The 24,190-nt window shown below is 40.8% G+C and overlaps 1 protein-coding gene across 5 annotated transcripts in view; it reads left to right on the forward strand.

Moving 5' to 3' along the window:
• The window catches only part of CATSPERE (catsper channel auxiliary subunit epsilon), a 201,771-nt gene that overhangs the window by 168,785 nt on the left and 8,796 nt on the right, over window positions 1-24,190 (forward strand). For 4 of the 5 annotated variants that reach the window (XM_053209823.1, XM_053209825.1, XM_053209824.1 and 1 more), the window contains 3 exons: window positions 7,677-7,776; window positions 20,272-20,358; window positions 21,443-21,600. In XM_053209823.1, coding sequence (XP_053065798.1) covers window positions 7,677-7,776; window positions 20,272-20,358; window positions 21,443-21,600 — 345 coding nt within the window. Of the gene's footprint in view, window positions 1-7,676; window positions 7,777-20,271; window positions 20,359-20,596; window positions 20,783-21,442; window positions 21,601-24,190 lie in introns of those variants that run through there. The other variant, XM_053209826.1, reaches the window with a different exon arrangement.

The following is a 24,190-nucleotide window of genomic DNA, read 5'->3' on the forward strand; positions in this document are numbered from 1 at the left end:
CTAAAAGAATGAAATCTTGCCATTTTCAACCACATGGATGGAGCTAGAATGTATTATCCTAAGCAAAATAAGTCAATCAGAGAAAGACAAATATATTATTTCACTCATATGTGGAGTTTAAGAAGCAAAACAAATGAACATATGGGAAGGTGGGGAGATAAGAAATGGAAACAAACCATAAGAGACTTAATGATAGGGAACAAACTGAGGATTGATGGAGGGAGGATAGTGCAAGATGGACTAGACGGGTGATAGGTACTAAGGAAGGCACTTGTTGTGATGAGCACTGGGTGTTGTATGTAAGTGAAGAATCACTAAATTCTACTTCTGAAACCAATATTGCACGGTATATTAACTAACTAAAAATTTTTTTAAATGAAGAAATAATGCTTGGTAGAATTCAGCTGTGTAGCCATCTGGTCCTGGACTTCTGTTTTTGGGGGAATATTTTGATTACTGACTCAATTTCTTTGCTGATTATTCATCCACTCAAATTTTCTATTTCCTCCTGTTTCAGTTTTGGTAGTTTGTACATTTCCAGGCATTTGTTCATTTCTTCTAGGTTGTCCAATTTTTTGCCGTTATGGTTTTTTCATAATATTCTCTTATAATTGTTTGTATTTCTGTGGTGTTGGTTGTTATTTCTCCTCTCTTGTTTATGGTTTTATTTATTTGGGTCCTTTCCTGCTCACTTTCTCTCTCTCTCTCTCTCTCTCTCTCTCTGTCTCTTTCTTTGAGAAGTCTGGCCACAGGTTTTCCAATTTTATTGATTTTTTCAAAGAACCAGCTTCTGGTTTCATTGAACTGTTCTATTGGTTTTTCAGTTTCTATAACACTTATTTATGCTCTAACCTTTATTATTTCCTTTCTTCTGCTGGTTTAAGGTTTTGTTGTCTTATTCTAGCTTATTTAGGTGCAAGGTTAGGTTGTTTATTTGAGATTTTTCTTGCTTCTTGAAGTAGGCCTATATTGGTATATACTTCCCTCTTAGGACCACTTTTGCTGCATCCCAGAGGTTTTGAGCCATTGTGTTTTCATTGTCATATGTTTCCATGTACTTTTTTATTTTTTCTTTGATTTCTTGTTGACCCACTCATTGTTTAGCAGCATGTTCTTTAACCTCCATATATTGTGCTCTTTCCAGACTTTTTCTTGTGGTTGACTCCTAGTTTCATAGCATTGTGGTGAGAAAAGACGCATGTATGACTTCAATTTCTTGAATTTGTTAAGATTTGTTTTATGGCTTAATATGTGATCTATTCTGCAGAATGTTCTGAGTGCACTTGAATGTGTATTCTGCTGTTTTAGGATGGAAGGTCCTGAATATATCTGTTAAATCCATGTGGTCCAGTGTGTCATTGTTTCCTTGTTGATGATGTTTCCTATATAGATGATCTGTCCATGGATGTAAGTGGGTTGTTAAAGTCCCCTACTATTATTGTATTATTATCAATTAGCTCCTTTATGTTTGTTAACTTTTTTATCCATTTGGGTGCTTTGATGTTTGGTGCATAAATATTTACAATTGTTGTATCTTCTTGTATTGTCCCCTTTATTATTATATAGTATCTTTCTTTGTCTCTTGTTACAGTCTTTGTTTAAAGTCTAGTTTTTCCAATAGAAGTATTGCTAGCCCAGCTTTCTTTTGAAGTCCATTTGCAGTGATAAATGTTTCTCCATCCCCTCACTTTCAATCTGCAGGTGTCTTTTGGTCTAAAATGAGTCTCCTGTAAGCAACATATAGATAGCTCTTGTTTTGTTTTTGGTGGGTTTTTTTTTAAGTTTATTTATTTATTTTGAGAGAGAGAGCGAGCACGTAAACAGGGGAGGGGCAGAGAGAGAATCCCAAGCAGGCTTAATGCTGTCAATGCAGAGACCAACATGGGGCTCGATCTCACAAACTGTGAGATCATGACCTGAGCAGAAATCAAAAGAGTCAGGCACTTAACTGACTGAGCCACCCAGGTGCCCCAAAAATGAGTCTTGTTTTTTTGTCCTGTCACCCTATGTCTTTTGATTGGAGTGTTTAATCCATTCAAAGTAAGTATTGATGGGTATAAACTGACTGCCATTTTATCACTTGGTTTATTACTTAGTTGTTCCTGAAGATTTTCTCTGATCCTTTCTTGTCTTTCTCTCACGTTTTGTTGATTTTCTTTAGTGATATATTTGCATTTCTTTCTCTTTAGTCTTTGCATACTTATTAACAGTTTTTGGTATATGGTTACCATCAGGTTTGTATATAACCTCATCTGCATGCAGCAGTCTATATTAAGTTCGTGGTCATTTAAGTTTGAAACCACTCTTTTTGCCTCTCCTACCTATATTTTAGGTATATGTTATTATGTTTTACATCCTTTTTTGTGTGAGTTCCTTGACTGACTTTTTTTTTTTTTTTACAGAATTACTCATTTCTTTTGTGTTCCTTACCTCTCTTCTTTTCTATATTTAGTAGCGGAGTCTGTTCTACCAGTCTTCAGATAACTCTCTGGCTTATTGATTTGGATGTGGGTGATGTCTAGTTGAAAATGTGGGATGGGATGAGCTCAGGGTCCTCCTATTCTGCCATCTTCCCAGGCTCCTTGTTTTTTTTGTTTTTTGTTTAATGCAGTACCTAATCCCCCAGTGGTACATAATCTTAATGTTCTCTCCCAGAGAAGTGTACTCTTCAATTCATTATTATTAAACATCTTTGAACATTTTACTCTGGTAGGCAATGGGAATTCAAAGATAAATAAGATAGGATTTCTGTTCCCAGGGCTCAAGAGCCTGATGAATTAGATAAACATATGAGCTGATATGGAATAATAAAAAGGAAACTCAAAAGAAAAGAATCCAACCCAGCTGCGGAAGGGAGATGGGCTTTGGGAAATATTTCCAGAATAACTTGCATTTGAGCTAGTCACTGAGTCTTAAAGGATAATGAATATTTAGCTGAAGGCAGGGAGGGAAAAAGAGAAGTGGGGAAGGTGATAATGGACTCCACCAGGGAGCCTTTCAAGAAAAAATGACGGTGAGGAAGAAAATGCACAGTTCCAACAGTAAAATGCTGTTGGGGCATTAAGTGAGGCAGTAAGTGTCAAGCCAAGAGGCTGGGAAACTAGCTAGGTGGAGTCTACCTTGTGAAAGACTTTCTGTCCATTCTATGGTAGAGTGGCATGATCAAATGTGTGCCTTAACTAGTTCTCTCTGGGAGAAGGGTAGAAGATGACCTTCAGGAAAGCAAGTCTAAGTAGGGAGACCAGGTGGTAAACTATATTGGTAGTACCAATGGAGGAAAATTGGTAGTCCAGTTGGTACCTCCAATGGTAGTTCATGGAGGAAAAAAACAAGTGATTAAAATAGCTGCAAGGACAAAGAAGAGGAATTATTTATGAGAAAAATGAGGGATTGTAATACACAGGGCTTGATAATTGATTGATAATTGATAGAAGAAAAGAGAGAATGAGGAAGACGAATGAGTCCCAGTGACCTCAATCAGAAGAGGTCTCCACAAACTTCTACCACCTTACCTACTCATCTGCAAACATCCGTCCCCTTGAACTCTGTCTGTCTTCCTATCATCATAGGTGAACTATACGTTCATGTAAGGCCTCTCTCTCCATCTGGGAACTGGATCCCCACCTGCTTTCCTAATTCAGAACACTGCTTCCGAAACTGCCCCCTCCTTCTCCGTCCGGCATCATCGACTTTTCCCTCTTGACTGTATCATCAAAGAAACCTGCAGTTCTAACGTCATCAGAAACAAAACCACAAGACCCTCCCTTGACCCCACTACCTCTTCAGCTACCATACTCACCGTGACTAACTCTCCTCCTCTCCCCCAACCCCTCTCAGTGAGGATTCTACCAGCACCACGCCACTGGCACTGCTGGCTAGTGTCACCGGTGGCCTCCATATTGGTACACCCAGTGCTCAGCCCACAGGACTCACCCTACCTGACCTCATTAGCAAGAATTGCATAGCTGGTCACTCCCTCCCAATTGAAACGTTTTCTTCACTTGGCTTCACATTCTCCTACTCTTCCTGCTACCTCGCGGTATCTTACCATAAACCGAGTGCAAAGGACGCGTGGCGGAAATGTGTGCTTATGGTGTCTTTATGTACAGATTTTTCAAATTGTGGTAACATACACATAAAAAAACATAGTGAACATTTGGATGTATACGTTGTACGGTCAGCCAGTGCAATACTGCTCAGCAGTGAAAATGAATGACTAAGAATGGTTGTAAGAGGGAATCGGACAGTCAGCCACGAAGCTCGGGTTGGGTAGGGAAGGAAGAGTAGCCGGGAGGGAGCTGCTGATGAGGAAAAGAGATCAAGAGACTGGAAACTTCTATGGATTCATCTCAAAACCTAATATTGAATGTCGGGGGGGGGGGGGGAAGTTGCCAAAATATACTTGCAGTGTAACCTCATGTTACATTTATTTGCAAACCCACAAAGCAACACTATATATGATTTATGGATATATTTATGTATAAGTAAAGTTTAAAACCTGGATGGGAATGATATATAACAACTTTCACATTATTCTCTGTGTTCTGCCTATTTGAAATATTTTCTAATTAAAATGAAATAAGCTATAGGAGCCAAGTCCATGAAGAAACCTGGGGAAGTAGCATCAAAGGCCCAGGTGGCAATGTTGAAAGAAGAATAATTCATCCTCTGAGACTTGGGGGGAAGGAGTAAAAAAAAAAATTTTTTTATTTTTATTTTTGATATTTTTTTTTTTTGAGAGAGATAGAGACAGAGTGCAAGAGGGGAAGGACCAGAGAGGGGGAGACACAGAATCCGAAGCAGGCTCCAGGCTCGGAGGTGTCAGCACAGAGCCTGATGTGGGGCTCCAACTCACTGACTGTGAGATCATGACCTGAGCCGAAGTCGGATGCTTAACCGACTGAGCCACCCAGGCGCCCCGGAAGGAGTAAAATTAAATGTAGAAAGTGACTGGTTTGGAAATAGGAGTGTGGGAGTGAAGAGAAGTCATGTCTGACAGCCTCAATTTACTTCCATGAAAGAGAAAGGACGCTGTGTAAACGGGGCGCCCTGAGGGGTTGAGGAGGAGCTTTGAGGAGGATGTCAGGGGTCACTGAGGGTAATGTGAGACGGTCTGGCTAAGGCGACCCATAGAAAGATGATCAGACAACACCGAAGGCACAATTGAGGTGACGCCACAAGTGGGTTCAATCCCACATATCTGAATTTCTCGAGTGACATGTGCCTGAATGCGGAAGGCACAGTGTGACGTCCAAGACTGGGGTGAGATGTTGGAGGCAGGGCCAGAACAAGTGAATGAATCCAGGATGCTGGGCAGGGAGGAAACTGCCTGGAGGAGGAAAGCAGAGAGGGGTCAGGATTGGAAGTCTGGTGAGGTCAAGGGGCAGATGAGAGTCTGCAGGGGTGAAGGAGGCTGGGCCGGAGAGCAGACAGCAGCAAACCCTACTTTGGACCACGTGGCGGCACGTTTGTCTTGGGGTTACTTATTTACGTGTCTGGGCACCAGGACTCACTTGATAGAGCATGCTGCTTCCAATTCATTCTCCTGGGATAATTAACCCAGCTATTAAAGCACCACAAAACAGAAAATAAAAGACATGATACCGTGGGCTATCTGAGTGGCCGCGCAGGACTGAAAACATATGCATCCAGTGGATCCACGGAGAGGTCTCTCCTTCCGAATTCCAAAAGGGGAACTGTCACAGTGAAGTTACAAGTTGTAGGGAAGTTGGTTGCCAAGTAAAGACATTTCCGAATTTCTCAGGTTTCATTGGTATCATATCATCAGGTATCATTGGTTCATATTAATGAACGTTAATGAAAATAAGCCATGCTTACACGGGGAAGTATTTTTGTCCCATATGCTCAGTGAAATCGATAAAACATCATCAAGGAGCATTATAAACCCGGGAAATATGGGGTCATGTAATTTATCCTTATTGCCACTAGATGACGCTATAGCTTATTGGTTTTGTGAGTGTCAAAAGATTCTGCTCCCAGTTCAAGGAAAATCTTTTTTCTGAATTCAAATAAAAGGTCTGGCTTTACAATTAGTCCTTAATAATTCAAGAATGTGATGGTTTTCAGAAGATGCAAACAAGCTGCACCTTCCGAATCTCCTAGAATGAGAGCTTTGCTAAAGCCTGGCCCAAATCTCCGAAACTTCATACCACATTAAATGTGTCACACACGTGTGTGCATTTTCCTGTGGAAGGAACTTTAGAGTTTAGACCTGCCTCCTGTGCTGGGAAACAAGTCGACCACCACTACTCTAACCCCTAGCTAGTCACACCTGAGTTCATGTCTTCATGGTTCCTAAAAATGAATTATGAAAATAAAGTAGCTTCTTCAGATACCACTTTCTGATACGTAAAAATCCCCTGCCCTGCTTGTGAATGGGACAACAGCTGGTTTTTCTAAGCAAGAATGGACGGTGTCAGGTTGTAGGACATACGGAGAGCCAGGTAGAGCGACCCATGAAGTCAGGCAGAGTTGCGGGCAGTGGGTAGAGAAACACTGTCAAGGACCCTTGATCTTTTACGGATAAACACAGAGAGGGGAAGCAAGAGAAAATATCAGACACTGGGGCAAGAGTCCTGGAGTCAGAGCCCAGAAGCAAGCGCCTGAACCAAAGTCCTAAGTGAAATTTTCATCCTGGGGGATGCGGGGGGGGGGGGGGGGGGGAAGGGGGGAGGAGACATTCCCATTCAGAAAAACGGTCACTGACTGATGGAGAAGGAAGATGTGACCATGTTTAAAATGGCAGCAAGGTCTGGTACACACCAGTAACTTCACCAGTAACTGAACCTGAACTTTGGTCTCAAGCCCCTGTTTCCATACGGTACCAAAAAAACAAAAACAAAAACAAAAACAATAATAATGATCTTAACAATTTGAAGGAACGTCCCTTTTGAAACACACTGAATTTGGGGTGAATACGCTAAGCTCAATGGGGCTTATGTCTCCCGTGCTGGCATCTGGGGGGTGGGCAACCTGTCCATGCTCGACTGTCTGCTGGGGTCTGCTGTGGGTAGAAGGCATCACGAGCTCTCTGGGCATGGGCCATGCATGACCGTGGCTCCTGGGAGCTGGCGACCACTTCTAGCTCTCGGCCCCATGAGCGGTCTCACTGCTGCTGCCCGTCCCCTGACACTCAGCCCTGTCCTCCAGCCGGGTCCTCCCGGGAGATCCAGAACATCTGCTCTCCTAGTGGTTCCGTGCTTTAATTCGCTGGCACGCAACAGTCACCCAAAGAATTCGTGTGGATCCAATGACACCAGGGGACCTTTGCTGTGCCCTTCCTTCTTCATCCCTGCAGTCTTTTTCCCTGCGACCAGCCAGCACGGCAGGGCCTCACCTCCTCACTATGTGGTTCCCGTCAAACCGAAGAGCACTTAGGGCTCTGACTGTTGAAAAGGCGACATCATTCTGCTCTGTCACTATGAGGCTGATTTTGAGAGGTGAAGGAAACCTGTACAGTAGGTACAGTTGTTATTTTACAGATAAGTGAGGATGTCGAGGCTTCCAGAACATAAGTCACCTCCCTGGGGCCGCAAGGCTGGCTGTTCAGGGATAAACACAGAACTGAAATGGAGGCCACCAGACAAGAAAGCTGCCGCTCCTAACCCCTGTCCTCTACCCTCAACTACTATTGTTGTGCTTGTTGTCTCACGCAGATACAATGAAAATGGCTATGTTGAAGATGTGGAAGTCAATTTCATTGTGTGGGAAATACACGGCAGGAACGACTACAGCTTTAATAATACCATGAAGAAGGTATGGTGTCTTTGAGTTGAAACAGACCTGAACGTGCAGGTAGACCTGTCGTCCTGTTTTAAATCTGTATATAAATTATCTAAGGGAAATAGAACCTGTAACACATGGGTAGAAAACACACACGACCTGTGTATTAAATTTTGTGAATACTGAAATTCATTCACAGGGAAAGAAGCCCTGGTCATAGTCACAGACTTTGGGGTGCCTGGGTGGCTCAGTTGGTTGAGCGTCCAACTCATAATTTCAGCTCCAGGTCATGATCCCAGGGTCATGGGATCGAGCCCTGCATGGGCTCTGCACTGGGTGTGGTGCCTGCTTGAGATTCTCTCTTCCTCCTGTCCCTCTGACCCACTCAAGCCCTCACCTACTCTCTCAGGGTGAGATGAGATGAGATGAGATGAGATACTCAGCCTCCTTGGTGACAACCCTCTCACTTTGCAGGCCTTGGCAGGAAGACCTTACCCCTCCTGGCCACCACACTTCACTCCCCTATGCGGCCTTCTATCCCGAGGGCCTCCCATCACAATGGAGCCTCCCCAGAAGTCACCAGCATTGATTCCTGCTTTTCCCCAGAGATCTCAAGCTCAAAGGCAGGGATGACTCCTTCCAAAGGAACTTTCTCATCTGTCAGAGACCTTAATGCTCCAAGAAGGAGAACCCACCCAGATAGCAGCCAAGAGACAATGAGTTCCGCCTGCTACCCCTCCAGAATGTCGCAAGAACAAACTGTCTTTCAGTTATGTGGCCAAACAAATCCATCCCACCATGTTCCTCCTACACTTGTCCAGCACCCAAAATGTGATTCCTTCTCAACTACCCTCTCCCCACAGTCTCATCCCTAAACTATTCCATTCTTCTTATACCTGGGTCCAGATTCCCTGGCCCCCATTCCTCTCCAACTTCTCAAACCTTTCTAATATACCCTGGGGTTAAATGCCCCTTGACCCTTCTTCAGTAGACATTCCTCAATGAATATAATTTTCCCTGTTTTTCTCTCAAACTAAGGGTTCTCTTTCTCTCTCCCCAAAGTATTTCAGGATAAGCTGCGGAACTAAAGCCCTCCCTAATCCACAGTATCATGGCCAGATCAATAATCCCCTCACCCTAATTCAAGTGTCATTCGTTTAAGGCCCCTGTCATCCAGGTGTCACATACCCCATCCCTGGCTGTTGCTGTCATTTGCTCAGAACTTGGCGAGTGTTCCTCATGGCCTAAAAGCAGTCACAGTTGACTCCTGACTGTGGCCAGCCATCACATGGGGCTATTGCTGGGGAGAAGCTTTCTAAATGGGGATGACGTTTCCCAGCCCTGTTTGCATCTGGGTGGGGCCACATGACTGGTTCTCACCTCCGGGGAATGAGCAGAAGCGATATGTGTCACGTGCAGGCTGAAGTGCTAAAGAAGGGGCCGCATGAACCTCCATGCTTCCGACCTTCCTCCACATGTCAGTCTATTGCAGCAACAATTAAAGACGGAATAGATACAAGCTGGGTAAGAAGGGACCGGTGAAGGGAAACTTCAAAGAGCCACTAGACAGAAAAGCCACTCCACTGCTTGAGAAGAGTCATCCATAGGAACCCTCTCACCAGGGGCATCTGCACCGGACTATGTGTGAGCAGGAATTGAACTTGAATGCGTAAAGGCCCTGAGGGTTGGGGTTTATTGCGGCACAGCTGAGCCTGCCTTGACCAACGTCAGTCCCTTTGCTATAATTACATTTACATTCAAACACTCCGGGGGCGCCTGGGAGGCTCAGTCGGTTAAGCATCCAACTCTTGATTTCAGCTCAGGTTATGATCTCATAGCTTCATGAGATCAAGCCCCACATCGGGCTCTGCGCTGGCAGTGTGGAGCCTGCTTGAGATTCTCCTTCTCCCTCTGTCTCTTCCCTGCTTGCACTCTGTCTCTTTTTCTCAAAAATAAATAATAAATGGGGCGCCTGGGTGGCGCAGTCGGTTAGGCGTCCGACTTCAGCTCAGGTCACGATCTCGCGGTCCGGGAGTTCGAGCCCCGCGTCAGGCTCTGGGCTGATGGCTCGGAGCCTGGAGCCTGTTTCCGATTCTGTGTCTCCCTCTCTCTCTGCCCCTCCCCCATTCATGCTCTGTCTCTCTCTGTCCCAAAAATAAATAAAAAACGTTGAAAAAAAATTTTTTTTAAATAAATAATAAATGAAAAACTTAGTGGATAGATTTGGAAGATGGCGGCCTAGGAGGACGCTGGGCTCACCTCGTCCTGCTGATCACTTAGATTCCACCCACACCTGCCTAAATCCCCCAGAAAACCGCCAGAAGACTAGCAGAACGGAGTCTCCGGAGCCAAGCGTAGACAAGAGGCCCATGGAAGAGGGTAGGAAGGGCGGAGAGGCGGTGTGCACTACACGGACAGGCGGGAGGAAGCCGGGGCAGTAGAGGGGCAGCCTGCCTGGCAAGGCAGAGCCACGGAGACTAGCTGGCAAAAGCGGAGGGGCCAGACTGCATGGGTTCTGACAGCCAGTGGGACTTAACATCTGGAATGTTAAAAGTCAACAGCTCTGCTCAGAGAGCGGGAGGGCGGGAGGACACCAGGAGGGAGAGAGGTGTTGAGCCCTGGCAGACAGAGCTCAGCTCCGCGGGGAACAAAGGCACTGGCCAGCACCATCTCCCTCTCCCATCCCCCAGCCGAAATCCCAAAGGGAACCAGTTCCCGAACTGCTTGCGCGGCGAAAACACACAACGACAGTGCTTCTGTGGATCCATCCCTCCGAAGGGTCTGCCTCACTCCTGGTGCTTCAGGGACCCTCCCGCAGGGGACCACCAAAGGCAAAGCGAGCTGAGCCTGCCCCTCCCACCCCTGTGCACCTTGCGGATCCACCCGGGCTAATACGCCATATCCCATAGAAGCAGCACCACAAGCCTGGCAGTGTGCAAGTAGCCCAGACAGGGGCCACACCACTCCACAGTGAGTCCTGCCCCTGGGAGAGGGGAAGATAAGGGACACACCAGTCTGACTGTAGCCCCAGCAGTGGGCTGGGTACAGATGTTGGGTCTGACGGCGGCCCCACCCACCAACACAAGTTACTCCAGACAGCACAGCGGAAGTGCCCTGCAGTTGGGCGCCACCCCAGGGACTACCCAAAATGACAAAACGGAAGAATTCTCCTCAAGAGAAACTCCAGGAAGTAGCGACAGCTAACGAATTGATCAAAAACAATTTAAGCAATATAACGGAACAAGAATTTACAATAAGAGTTGAAAAATTAATTGCTGGGCTTGAAAAAAGTAGAGATGACAGCAGAGAATCTATTGCTACTGAGATCAAGAGACTGAGAAATAGTCATGAGGAGCTAAAAAATGCTATAAATGAGGTGCAAAATAAAATGGAGGCGACCGCAGCTCAGATTGAAGAGGTAGAGGAGAGAATAGGTGAATTAGAACATAAAATTATGGAAAAAGAGGAAGCTGAGAAAAAGAAAAAAATCCAGGAGTATGAGGGGAGAATTAGAGAACTAAGTGATGCGATAAAACATAATAATGTATGCATAATTGGTATTCCAGAGGAGGAAGAAAGAGAGAAAGGTGCTGAAGGTGTACTTGAAGAAATCATAGCTGAGAACTTCCCTGATCTGGGGAAGGAAAAAGGCACTGAAATCCAAGAGGCACAGAGAACTCCCTTCAGACGTAACTTGAATCGATCTTCTGCACGACATATCATAGTGAAACTGGCAAAATACAAGGATGAAAAGAAAATTCTGAAAGCAGCTAGGGATAAACGTGCTCTAACATATAAAGGGAGACCTATAAGACTCGTGACCGATCTCTCTACTGACACTTGGCAGGCCAGAAAGGAATGGCAGGAAACCTTCAATGTGATGAACAGAAAAAACATGCAGCCGAGAATCCTTTATCCAGCAAGTCTGTCATTCAGAATAGAAGGAGAGATAAGGGTCTTCCCAAACAAACAAAAACTGAAGGAATTCATCATCACTAAACCAGCCCTACAAGAGATCCTAAGGGGATCCTGTGAGTGAAATGTTGCAAGGATGACAAAGTACCAGAGACATCACTACAAGCATGAAACCTCCAGACATCACAATGACTCTAAACCCATATCTTTCAATAATAACACTGAATGTAAATGGACTAAATGCTCCAACCAAAAGACATAGGGTATCAGAATGGATAAAAAAAAAAACAAGACCCATCTATTTGCTGTCTACAAGAGACTCATTTTAGACCTGAGGACACCTTCAGATTGAAAGTGAGGGGATGGAGAACTATCTATCGTGCTACTGGAACTCAAAAGAAAGCTGGAGTAGCCAGACTTAGATCAGACAAACTAGACTTTAAATTAAAGGCTGTCACAAGAGATGAAGAAGGGAATTATATGATAATTACAAGGCCTATCCATCAGAAAGAGCTAACAATTATAAATGTCTATGCGCCGAATACGGGAGCCCCCAAATATATAAAACAATTAATCACAAACATAAGCAACCTTATTGATAAGAATGTGGTAATTGCAGGGGACTTTAATACTCCACTTACAACAATGGATAGATCATCTAGACACAGGATCAATAAAGAAACAGGGGCCCTGAATGATACATTGGATCAGATGGACTTGACAGGTATATTTAGAACTCTGCATCCCAAAGCAACAGAATATACTTTCTTCTCGAGTGCACATGGAACATTGTCCAAGACAAATCACATCATAAGTATAAAAGAATTGAGATCCTACCATGCACACTTTCTTTCAGACCATAATGCTCTGAAGCTTGAAATCAACCACAGGAAAAAGTCTGGAAAACCTCCAAAAGTATGGAGGTTAGAGAACACCCTACTAAAGCATGAATGTGTCAACCAGGCAATTAGAGAAGAAATTTGAAAATATATGGAAACAAATGAAAATGAAAAGACAACAATCCAAAAGCTTTGGGATGCAGCAAAGACAGTCCTGAGAGGAAAATACCTTGCAATCCAGGCCTATCTCAAGAAACAAGAAAAAACCCAAATACAAAATCTAAAAGCACACCTAAAGGAAATAGAAGCAGAACAGCAAAGATACCCAAACCCAGCAGAAGAAGAGAAATAATAAAAATCAGAGCAGAAATAAACAATATAGAATCTAAAAAAAAACTGTAGAACAGATCAATGAAACCAAGAGTTGGTTTTTTGAAAAAATAAACAAAATTGATAAACCTCTAGCCAGGCTTCTCAAAAAGAAAAGGGAGATGACCCAAATAGATAAAATCAGGAATTAAAATGGAATTATTACAACCAATCCCTCAAAATACAAGCAATCATCAGGGAATACTATGAAAAATTATATGCCAACAAACTGGACAACCTGGAAGAAATGGACAAATTCCTAAACACCCACACACTTCCAAAACTCAAACAGGAAGAAATAGAAAGCTTGAATAACCAGCGAAGAAATTGAATCAGTTATCAAAAATCTCCCAACAAATAAGAGTCCAGGACCAGATGGCTTCCCAGGGGAATTCTACCAGACATTTAAAGCAGAGATAATACCTATCCTTCTCAAGCTGCTCCAAAAAATAGAAAGGGAAGGAAAACTTCCAGACTCATTCTATGAAGCCAGCATTACTTTGATTCCTAAACCAGACAGAGACCTAGCAAGAAAAGAGAACTACAGGCCAATATCCCTGATGAATATGGATGCAAAAATTCTCAATAAGATACTAGCAAATCAAATTCAACAGCATATAAAAAGAATTATTCACCATGATCAAGTGGGATTCATTCCTGGGCTGCAGGGCTGATTCAACATTTGCAAATCAATCAATGTGATACATCACATTAATAAAAGAAAAATAAGAACCATATGATCCTGTCAATCGATGCAGAAAAAGCATTTGACAAAATTCAGCATCTTTCTTAATAAAAACCCTCGAGAAAGTTGGGATACAAGAAACATACTTCAACATCATAAAAGCCATTTATGAAAAGCCCACAGCTAATATCATTCTCAATGGGGAAAAACTGAGAGCTTTCCCCCTGAGATCAGGAACACGACAGGGATGTCCCCTCTCATCGCTGTTGTTTAACATAGTGTTGGAAGTGCTAGCATCAGCAGTCAGACAACAAAAGGAAATCAAAGGCATCAAAACTGGCAAATATGAAGTTAAGCTTTCACTTTTTGAAGATGACATGATATCATACGTGGAAAATCCGATAGACTCCACCAGAAGTCTGCTAGAACTGATACATGAATTTAGCAAAGTTGCAGGATACAAAATCAATGTACAGAAATCAGTTGCACTCTCATACACTAATAATGAAGCAACAGAAAGACAAATAAAGAAACCGATCCCATTCACAATTGCACCAAGAAGCATAAAATACCTCGGAATAAACCTAACCAAAGATGTAAAACATCTGTATGCTGAAAACTATAGAAAGCTTATGAAGGAAATTGAAGAAGATACACAGAAATGGGAAAACATTCCATGCTCATGGATTGGAAGAATAAATATTGTTAAAATGTCAATACTACCCAAAGCTATCTACACATTCAATGCAATCCCAATCAAAATTGCACCAGCATTCTTCTCGAAGCTAGAACAAGCAATCCTAAAATTTGTATGGAACCACAAAAGGCCCCGAATAGCCAAAGTAATTTTGAAGAAGACCAAAGCAGGAGGCATCACAGTCCCAGACTTTAGCCTCTACTACAAAGCTGTCATCATCAGGACAGCATGGTATTGGCACAAAACAGACACATAGACCAAGGGAATAGAATAGAAACCCCAGAACTAGACCCACAAACGTATGGCCAACTAATCTTTGACAAAGCAGAAAAGAATATCCAATGGAAAAAACACAGTCTCTTTAACCAATGGTTCTGGGAGAACTGGATGGCAACATGCAGAAGGATGAAACTAGACCACTTTCTCACACCATTCACAAAAATAAACTCAAAATGGATAAAGGACCTGAATGTGAGACAGGAAACCATCAAAACCCTAGAGGAGAAAGCAGGAAAAAAACCTCTCTGACCTCAGCCACAGCAATGTCTTACTTGACACATCCCCAAAGGCAAGGGAATTAAAAGCAAAAATGAACTATTAGGACCTCATGAAGATAAAAATCTTCTGCACAGCAAAGGAAACAATCAACAAAACTAAAAGGCAACCAACGGAATGGGAAAAGATATTTGCAAATGACATATCGGACAAAGGGCTAGTATCCAAAATCTATAAAGAGCTCACCAAACTCCACGCCTGAAAAACAAATAACCCAGTGAAAAAAATGGGCAGAAAACATGATAGACACTTCTCTAAAGAAGACATCCAGATGGCCAACCGGCACATGAAAAGATGCTCAACGTCGCTCCTCATCAGGGAAACACAAATCAAAACCACACTCAGATACCACCTCACGCCAGTCAGAGTGGTTAAAATGAACAAACCAGGAGACTATAGATGCTGGCGAGGATGTGGAGAAACGGGAACCCTCTTGCACTGTTGCAAGAGGCTGCAAACTGGTGCAGCCACTCTGGAAAAAGTGTGGAGGTTCCTCAAAAAATTAAAAATAGACCTACCCTATGACCCAGCAATAGCACTGCTAGGAATTTACCCAAGGGATACAGGAGTGCTGATGCATAGGGCACTTGTACCCCATTGTTTATAGCAGCACTCTCAACAATAGACAAATTGTGGAAAGAGCCTAAATGTCCATCAACTGATGAATGGATAAAGAAATTATATACACAATGGAATACTACGTGGCAATGAGAAAGAATGAAATATGGCCTTTTGTAGCAATGTGGATGGAACTGGAGAGTGTTATGCTAAGTGAAATAAGTCATGTAGAGAAAGACAGATACCATATGTTTTCACCCTTACGTGGATCCTGAGAAACATAACAGAAGACCATGGGGGAGGGGAAGGAAGAAAAAAAGGTTAGAGAAGGAGGAAGCCAAACCATAAGAGACTCTTAAAAACCTAGAACAAACTGAGGGTTGATGGGGGGGGGAGGGAAAGGAGGGTCAGTGATGGGTATTGAGGAGGGCACCTGTTGGGATGAGCACTGGGTGTGGTATAGAAACCAATTTGACAATAAATTTCATATTAAAAAAAAAAACCTTTAAATGCAAACACTGCGGTCTCTGACCTCAACCCCCAATTTTCTAGCCCTGTGGTTATTATCCCCACTGCTCCTCTGCCTCTTACTTTTCCTCTCGCAGTCTAGACATCCACCATATTGAGCCCTCTGCTCTCTCCCTCTCTGCCACCCCCCTATTTCCTCTTTTCCTGCCTAACTTGAGCTCCATGGTTTCGTCCTCCAGCCTCCATCTTGCCAATACCTGCAAGTCGCCTCCCCGGGTTGTTCCAATGCCCCACACAGCAACTTTGAACATCAATCATTCTGCCTTATCCATGCCTCTGAGCTGCCGATCACTTCTGGGAAAAAAAAAAAAAATCAAAACTGCACTAACTGGAATGAAGAATTTGACTATTAGGAGTGATGACTGAAAACAGTCAACTGGAAGAGGCGTCAGAAGGAAATGCCCAGAATTATGCAGGGAGATAAGCTGATTGAAAATATAGACAAGAACATAATGGAGACTCACTGTCTACATCTAAGGAGTGGTGTCCTAAAAAGAGAGAAGAGAGTTGGGCAGAAGCAGAAATTTCCCAAACTTGCAAAAGACATCAAGGCACAGAAAAAAGTAATCTGTATCTCAAAACACTATGGTAAAATTTGTGAAATCAAAAACAAAGAGAACCTCAAAAGCAGCCAAAGCAAAAAAAAAAAAAAAAAAAGAGTAGCTATAAGTCTTCAAGTTGATTTCTCTATAGAGATAATGCAAACCAGAAAACTTTGAGTAAAAATATCTTTAAATTGCTGAAAGAAAATAAATTCCAAATCTAAAATTTCATATGCAATGAAAATAGCCTTTAAAAATGAAAGTAAACAACAGGTAATGCTTTAAAAGACACAGGTGAAATTAACAGGGGAAAAATTTTAAAGTAAAAAGAAATGAACAATGGGATAAAAAGGATTTCAGACAAAGTGACAAATACTAAAGATAAGCAAAGACCCAAAAGAAATCCATGAAAAAGAAAACCAGAACAAAGGAACAAAACCAATGCTAATCATTCAAGAAAACATCTCTCCCACCCTTGGCCAAGAAAAAAGACTTGAAGCTTCATATGGAAACAGCATAGCATATACTCAAGAATATCAGAACAGGGGCTCCTGGGTGACTCGGTCAGTTGGGCATCCGACTTTGACTTGGTTCGTGATCTCACAGTTCATGGGTTCTAGCCCTACACCGGGCTCTGTGCTGACAGCTCAGAGCCTGGAGCCTGCTTCAGATTCTGTGTCCCACTCTCTCTCTGCCTTTCTCTCTCTCTCTCTCTCAAAAATAAACATTAAAATATATATATCTATATCTATATCTATATCTATATCTATATCTATATCTAAGATATAGATAGATAGATAGATAGATAGATAGATAGATATCAGAACAGCCAACCCAAGTGACCATGTAGGCAAAAAAGCAAGCAATTTACATATAAGGAAAATAAAATAAAATTAACATTTTTATAGCAATGCTTTATGCCAGGAAAAAATGGAGTAAAATATTTAAGATACCAAAGGAAAATAAATACTGAGCCAAGGATGTTATATTCAGCAAAACCAATGACTCTAGAAAAGGCACAAACTGCTATTAACATGTAAAAAAATCAGATGATATTGATCCCATGAGTCCTTCCTGAGTAACTTATTAAATAATAACCTTCAAACAATGACAATTAATACTAAAGAGGTAGCAACATAAGAACTAGAGGAAAGCATAATATAGAGTTACTTATAAAGCTGAAGCAAAGCGAGGGTTAAAAGGGAAAGAGAATAGTATATAATGGATGTATTTTCTGACAATATAGGTATAATACAGTTATAAAATATGCTAGGAGAATGTTAAGATCATATGTCAGAGAGAAAACATAACTGTTTTCAGTAATCACAATAGCAGTGGCAATATTTGTATTAGTTATTCTGATGTTGTGAGGTATGTAATGTGAGATATTCTAACACTATCATTCTTCATCAAGTGTTTTGGTATAAAAGCAAGGAGACACGTATGTAAAATAGAAGAAGTTAGACAAAAAATCCTGAATTTGAATAGGACTCCATGTAAACTCGTGAGGTATTAGAAACTCATGTGATCTGGATAGAAATGTATTGTTCATAGAGACAGAAATTTTTCCTAGGCTGTCCAGTAAAAACCCTAGAAGCATAACCAATCGGTAGAAGTATCCTCAGTACCCAGGTGGTTATCTTGAAATATTATCTCCCACTAAAAAGAACTGGAAATTCTTAAATAGCTGATTCCAAGCCTGGAGGGAAATGTACATGATGGGTTTGGGAGAGTTTGACATACCCGTTAGCAAGGAAGTATCAAAGACTCCTAGGGTCATGTCAAAAGTAATCAGAAGTGAACATGAAGAGGTTCCTACTGGCCGGAGAAGGGACGATCAGAGCTTCATTAAGGGTAATTACCGCAATATTGCCAAGACCCATTAAATGCATTAAACCTATGTGTTAAAACGGTTTTTTCAAAAAGATACCTTTGGAGAATGATAGAAAACCAACTCCTTGTTTTAAACACTGGCAAATAAAGACAAGGACACAAATATTTCTACTACCTTCTGCAAATGAGCCATCCCAATGGGTAACCAAATAGTAGATAAGGGGAAACATCTCTTTATAAAAGTTTTCCAGTTGAAAAATGAAAAAAAAAAAAAAAAAGAGAGACAAAATTAGAATATCACCACTTTAAGCCCAAATGATAGAGGTTACGATAAACAAATTTATATTAACAAATTTGACAATGAAGAATTGGATAAAATAGACAAACGCCTTGAAAAACACAATTTACCAAAGTTTCTTGGATTCTAAGCAATAAACAGACATCTATAATCCCAGATGGCTTTCCTGATGAAGTCGACCAAATATTTAAGGAATTTTTCCCTTCAGCTTTCTAAAAACTCCAGAGTATTCAAGTGAGAAGAGCACTTCCCAACTCATTTTATGAATGCAGGATGACCCGCCGAGGACCTTAAAAGAAAAGGAAATTATGAGCCAGTCTCACCCATGACCACAGATACAAGGCACCTAACCAAAACACTGGTAAATCAAACTCGGCAATATATTTAAAAATCACGCATCCCCCCCCCCCCCAAAAATTTTTTTTTTTTTTTAGAAAGAAAGAAAGAAAAAGGGACGCCTGGGTGGCTCAGTCGGTTAAGCATCCGATTTCAGCTCAGGTCATGATCTCACAGTTTGTGAGTTTGAGCCCCGCGTTGGGCTCTGTGCTGACAGCTCAGAGCCTGGAGACTACTTTGGATTCTGTGTCTTCCTCTCTCTCTGCCCCTCTCCCGCTCATGCACTCGCTCGCTCTCTCTCTCTCTCTCTCAAAAATAAAAACATTAAAAAAAATTTTTTTTTAAATCACGCATCCTGACAAGTTTTGTTTATTTTATAAATGAAGAGCTGGAATATCATTTGAAAATCAAAGAAAGCCACTATATTAACAGAATAAAGAACAATAAGCATGGATTATTATAATAGTTGAAAAGCCATTAGGTTAACATTATGTACATATGTAGCCATATGTAACATTATTTTAAAAATACACCTTGGAATTCTCAGGGTCATGAGTTTAAGCTCCACATTGGGAGTGGAGCCTACTTAAAAAAAATAAAGAATAGCACCAAAATAAATCGTAGAAAATTATAAGTATATGGTAACTTCTTTAACCTAATAAAATGTAACTACAAAAAAAAAAAATTATAGAAACTTCTTACTTAGTGGTGAAAATTTGAAAGCCTTCTTTCTGGAGCCAGGAGTGAAATGAGGGTGTCAGTCATCACTACTTCTATACAACATTGTGTCCGATCTCTGTAACAAGGCAAATGATACAATGCAAATTAATTAAAAGCATGAGAATTGGAAAGGAAGAAATAAGATGGTCATATTCACCGATAACATTACTTTTCATGTGAAACACTTAAAATGAGTTTCCCTTTTCTTCAAGGTCAATATACAACTGTCAATTGTTCCCCTTTATATCAGCAAACATTTAAGGAATGAAAAAATAAATATACATTTTTCAATGACATTAAATATATTAAATATTAGGAATGAATTTATATACAAAACGTGTATATATACAAAACATATGTGTGTGCGCAATTTTTTATTAGGTTTTTTATTTTAATTCCAGTAGAGTCGACCTACGGCGTTATATTTGCTTCAGGTGCACAATATAGTGACTCAACAGTTCCATCCTGGTCATCACAAGAACACTCCTTCATTCCCATGACCTGTTTCATCCATCTCCCCCACCCACCTCCATTCTGGTGACCATCATTGTGTTCTCCACAGTTAAAAGTAGATTTCTTGGTTTCTCTCTCTCTCTTTTTCCTTTGCTCATTTGTTTGTGTCTTAACTTCCTATATGTACAATTATTTGACAGAGTGGTTGTTTAAATGAAGCCCAGACATGGAAGTCAATGATTGAGCTTAACAAGCACCTCCCACTAGAAGAAGTCTGGGGACCTGAGGTAAGGAAATTATTACCCAGAAAACTTTATTTGTAATAACTAAATTGGCATTTCAGCATTAACAAAAGCTTAATGGAAACATTCTGGATTTAAATTTGTTTCTGCAACACACATCCAATTTTTCTATTGCATTAGTATTATGATTTCAAAAGTGCTTAATCTTATTCCTGTTTGATCTTCCATTGTTCCTGTGTTACCAACAATTTTAACTGTTTTCTGCTGCAACCTGTGTTTGCAGATTTATTAAATACCTGATAAACACGTTGAAGCATTGAGAGTAAGTCTTTCTAAAGAACACCTGAAGTTTCAATTTTTGTGCAACGAAAAGACCACTTCTGAATGCCAACTATCAGTCCCATACTATAATATTTTCCATTTTTTCAATCGAACTTTCTTGAATTGAAATTAATTTATGTTATATGGAAAATCAAATCATATCTCATGAATAAAAGGGACCTATACAGTACCTGAGCCTGTAAAATGTAAGTCCTACAACAGGAATGAATCTGTGCATGTCAAGACAGAGATATATATACAAAAAATGTGTATTATCCTCTATATTCCCAGCTCTAAGCATTCCACTTTCCATCCACCACTCCCAACCCTTCCAGCAACATAACCCTAGAACCTTGACTGTGACAATCCTTTGGACAATCCTTCAACCTCAAAATGACCTTCAATCCAGTGACCTCACCACCCTCACCCCACCCCCAGGTTCTCTTGCTCTTTATTCAGCTTAAATTCCATGGTCAATAATTCTATCACTCTGTTGATATGTACCCTGAATTCCCTCCTTCCTCACACTTCTTCAGACTTGTGTGGCTAAATCACAACCCTCATTAAATCCAACTGTCCACCTTGACATCTGACTGGTGGTTGGAGCAAGACATACCCATGCTGACTGGTTTCACTTTAATTTCATGATTAAAACCATCCCTTAATACTGCCCAACAAACATAAGTGTATTTCTCCAGATCATTCCCTTCTCCCCTCTAGCTATCACATTCTTTCTCCTCTCTCCTATCTGTAACACCTCTTCCCCTAGAAAACGACCCTAAGGTTTTTGTCTTTGTTTCCTGTTCAGAACTATAAACACTGTTTTTCTTATGCTATTGGAAAACCGGGAGACTTGAATCAACCGTATGAGATTATCAACAAGTCTAACTATAACCATTTAGTTTGGCCCATAGACCATTCTGGAATGTATGTGTTTCGTGTGAAGATCCTGGATCCAAACTATAGGTGAATATAAATATTTTATTATAACAGTTTTAGCATCTATTTAAAAGGATAATCATGGGATTGAATAAAATTTCTACTCCACTCTACAAAGTCCAATAAGTGAGTTACACTAAAACATGACAACATCATATAAGGCAAGAGGGAACCCAAAAAGATATATGCACCCCCATGTTCATGACAGCATTATTTATAATAGCCAAGGTGTGGAGGGAGACTAAGTGCCCATTAATGAATGAATGATAAAGAAAATGTGGTATATGTAAGTATAGAATGGAGTGTTATTCAGCCATAAAAAGGAAGGAAATCCTCTACCTCAAGAAGGAAGAAAAATCTCAAATAAACAACTTAACTTTACACTTCGTAGGACTAGAAAAAGAGGAAAGCCCAGAGTTAGTAAATGGAAGGAAATAACAAAGATCAGAGTGGAAATAGAGACTAAAAAGACAGTAGAAACTAAGAGTTGGTTTTTGAAAAGGTAAACAAAACAGACAAAATTTTTGCTAGATTCAATAGGAAAAAAGAGAGAGGACTCAAATAAAATTGGAAATGAAAGAGAAGTTACAACTGATACCAAAGGAATACATAGGATCATAAGAACTACTATAAGCAAGTATATGCCAACAAGTTAGACAACCTAGAAGAAATGGGTAAACTCTTAGAAACATACAACCTACCAAGACTGAATCATGAAGAAAATGGAAAATCAGGGGCACCTGGGTGGCTCAGTCAGTTGAGTATCTGTTTAAGTCCAGCTCAGGTCATGATCCCAGGGTGGTGTTATCAGGCCCTGTGTCTCACTCTGTGCTGAGCATGGGACCTGTTTGGGATTCCCTCTCTCTCCCTTTGCACCTCTCCTCCTCCTCCTCTTCCTCCTCCTCCTCCTCCTCCTCCTCCTCCTCCTCCTCCTCCTCCTCCTTCTTCTTCTTCTTCTTCTTCTTCTTCTTCTTCTTCTCTCTCTCTCTCTCTCTCAAATTAAAAAAAAAAAAAAAAAAGGAAAATCTGATTAGACTGACTACTAGTAAGGAGAGTGAATCAGTAAGAAAAAGAAACTCTCAGCAAAAGTCCAAGACCAGATGGCTTCACTGGTAAATTCTACCAAACATTTAAAGAATATCTAACCTCCTCAAAATTTTCTGAAAAATGCAAGAGAAAAGAATGTTTCTAAACCCATTTTATGAGGCCAACATTACTAGTACCAAAACCAGACAAAGATACCACGAGAAAAGAAAATTATAGGTCATTATCCTTGATGAACATAGATACAAAAATCTTCAAGGAAATATTACCAAACCAAATTCAACAATACATTTAAAAAGGACCATATACTATGATCGAGTGGATTTATCCCAGGGATACAAGGATGATTTGATATCTGCAAATTAATCAGTGTGATACACATTAACAAAACGAAGGATAAAAACCATATGATGATCTCACTAGATGCAGAAAAGCATTTGACAAAATCCAACATTAATTTATTATTTAAAAAAAAAAAAACTCTCAACAAAGTGGAGAAGGAACATGCCTCAACATAATTAAGGCCATATATGACAAGTCCTTGGTTAGCATCATACTGAATGCTGAGAAGCTGAAAGCCTTTCCCCTAAGATCAAGAACAAAGATGAGAGACAGAGATGCCCACTTTTAGTTTTGTTCCACATAGAATTGGAAGTCCTATCCAGAGCAATTAGGCAAGAAAAAGAAATAAAAGGCATACAAATCAGAAAGGAAGAAGCAAAATGTTCACTATTTGCAGTTGACATGATATTATATTTGGAAAACCCTAAAGACTCCACCCAAAAAAAAACCTGTTAGAACTAATGAACAAAGTCAGTAATGTGGCAGGAAACAAAATGAATATATAAAAATCAGTTATGTTTCTATATACTAATAATGAACTATGAGGCAGAGAAATTAAGAAAATCTCATTTACAATTGCATCAAAAAGAACAAAATACCTAGGAATAAATTTTTTTTTAATTTTTTTAACGTTTACTTATTTTTTGAGACACAGAGACCGAGCATGAGTCGGGGAGGGGCAGAGAGCGAGGCAGTCACAGATTCCGAAGCAGGCTCCAGGCTCCGAGCTGTCAGCACAGAGCCCAACATGGGGCTCAAACTCATGAACTGCGAGATCATGACCTGAGCCAAAGTCGGATGCTCAAACGACTGAGCCACCCAGGCACCCCTCCTAGGAATAAATTTAACCAAAGAGTTGAAAGACCTAGACACTCAACTCTTTGGCTAAATTTTTATAAGACAATGATGAAAGAAATTGTAGAAGTCACCAATAAATGGAAACATATTCCATGCTCATGGATTGGAATAATTAATATTGTTAAAATACCCAAAGCAAACTACAGATTCAATGCAATCCCTATCAAAATTCCAATAGCATTCTTCACAGAACGAGGACAATCCTAAAATTTATATGGAATGGAATGACAACAGACCCCAAATAGCCAAAGTCATCTTGAAAAAAAAGAATAAAGTGAGAGGCATCACCCTTCCTGATTTCAAACTATCCTACAAAGCTATAGTAATCAAAACTGTATGGTCCTGGCATAAAAACAGACACATACATCAATGG

The sequence above is a fragment of the Acinonyx jubatus genome, chromosome E4 (genome assembly GCF_027475565.1).
Source record: "Acinonyx jubatus isolate Ajub_Pintada_27869175 chromosome E4, VMU_Ajub_asm_v1.0, whole genome shotgun sequence".
In the NCBI taxonomy this organism is placed as follows: Eukaryota; Metazoa; Chordata; class Mammalia; order Carnivora; family Felidae; genus Acinonyx; species Acinonyx jubatus.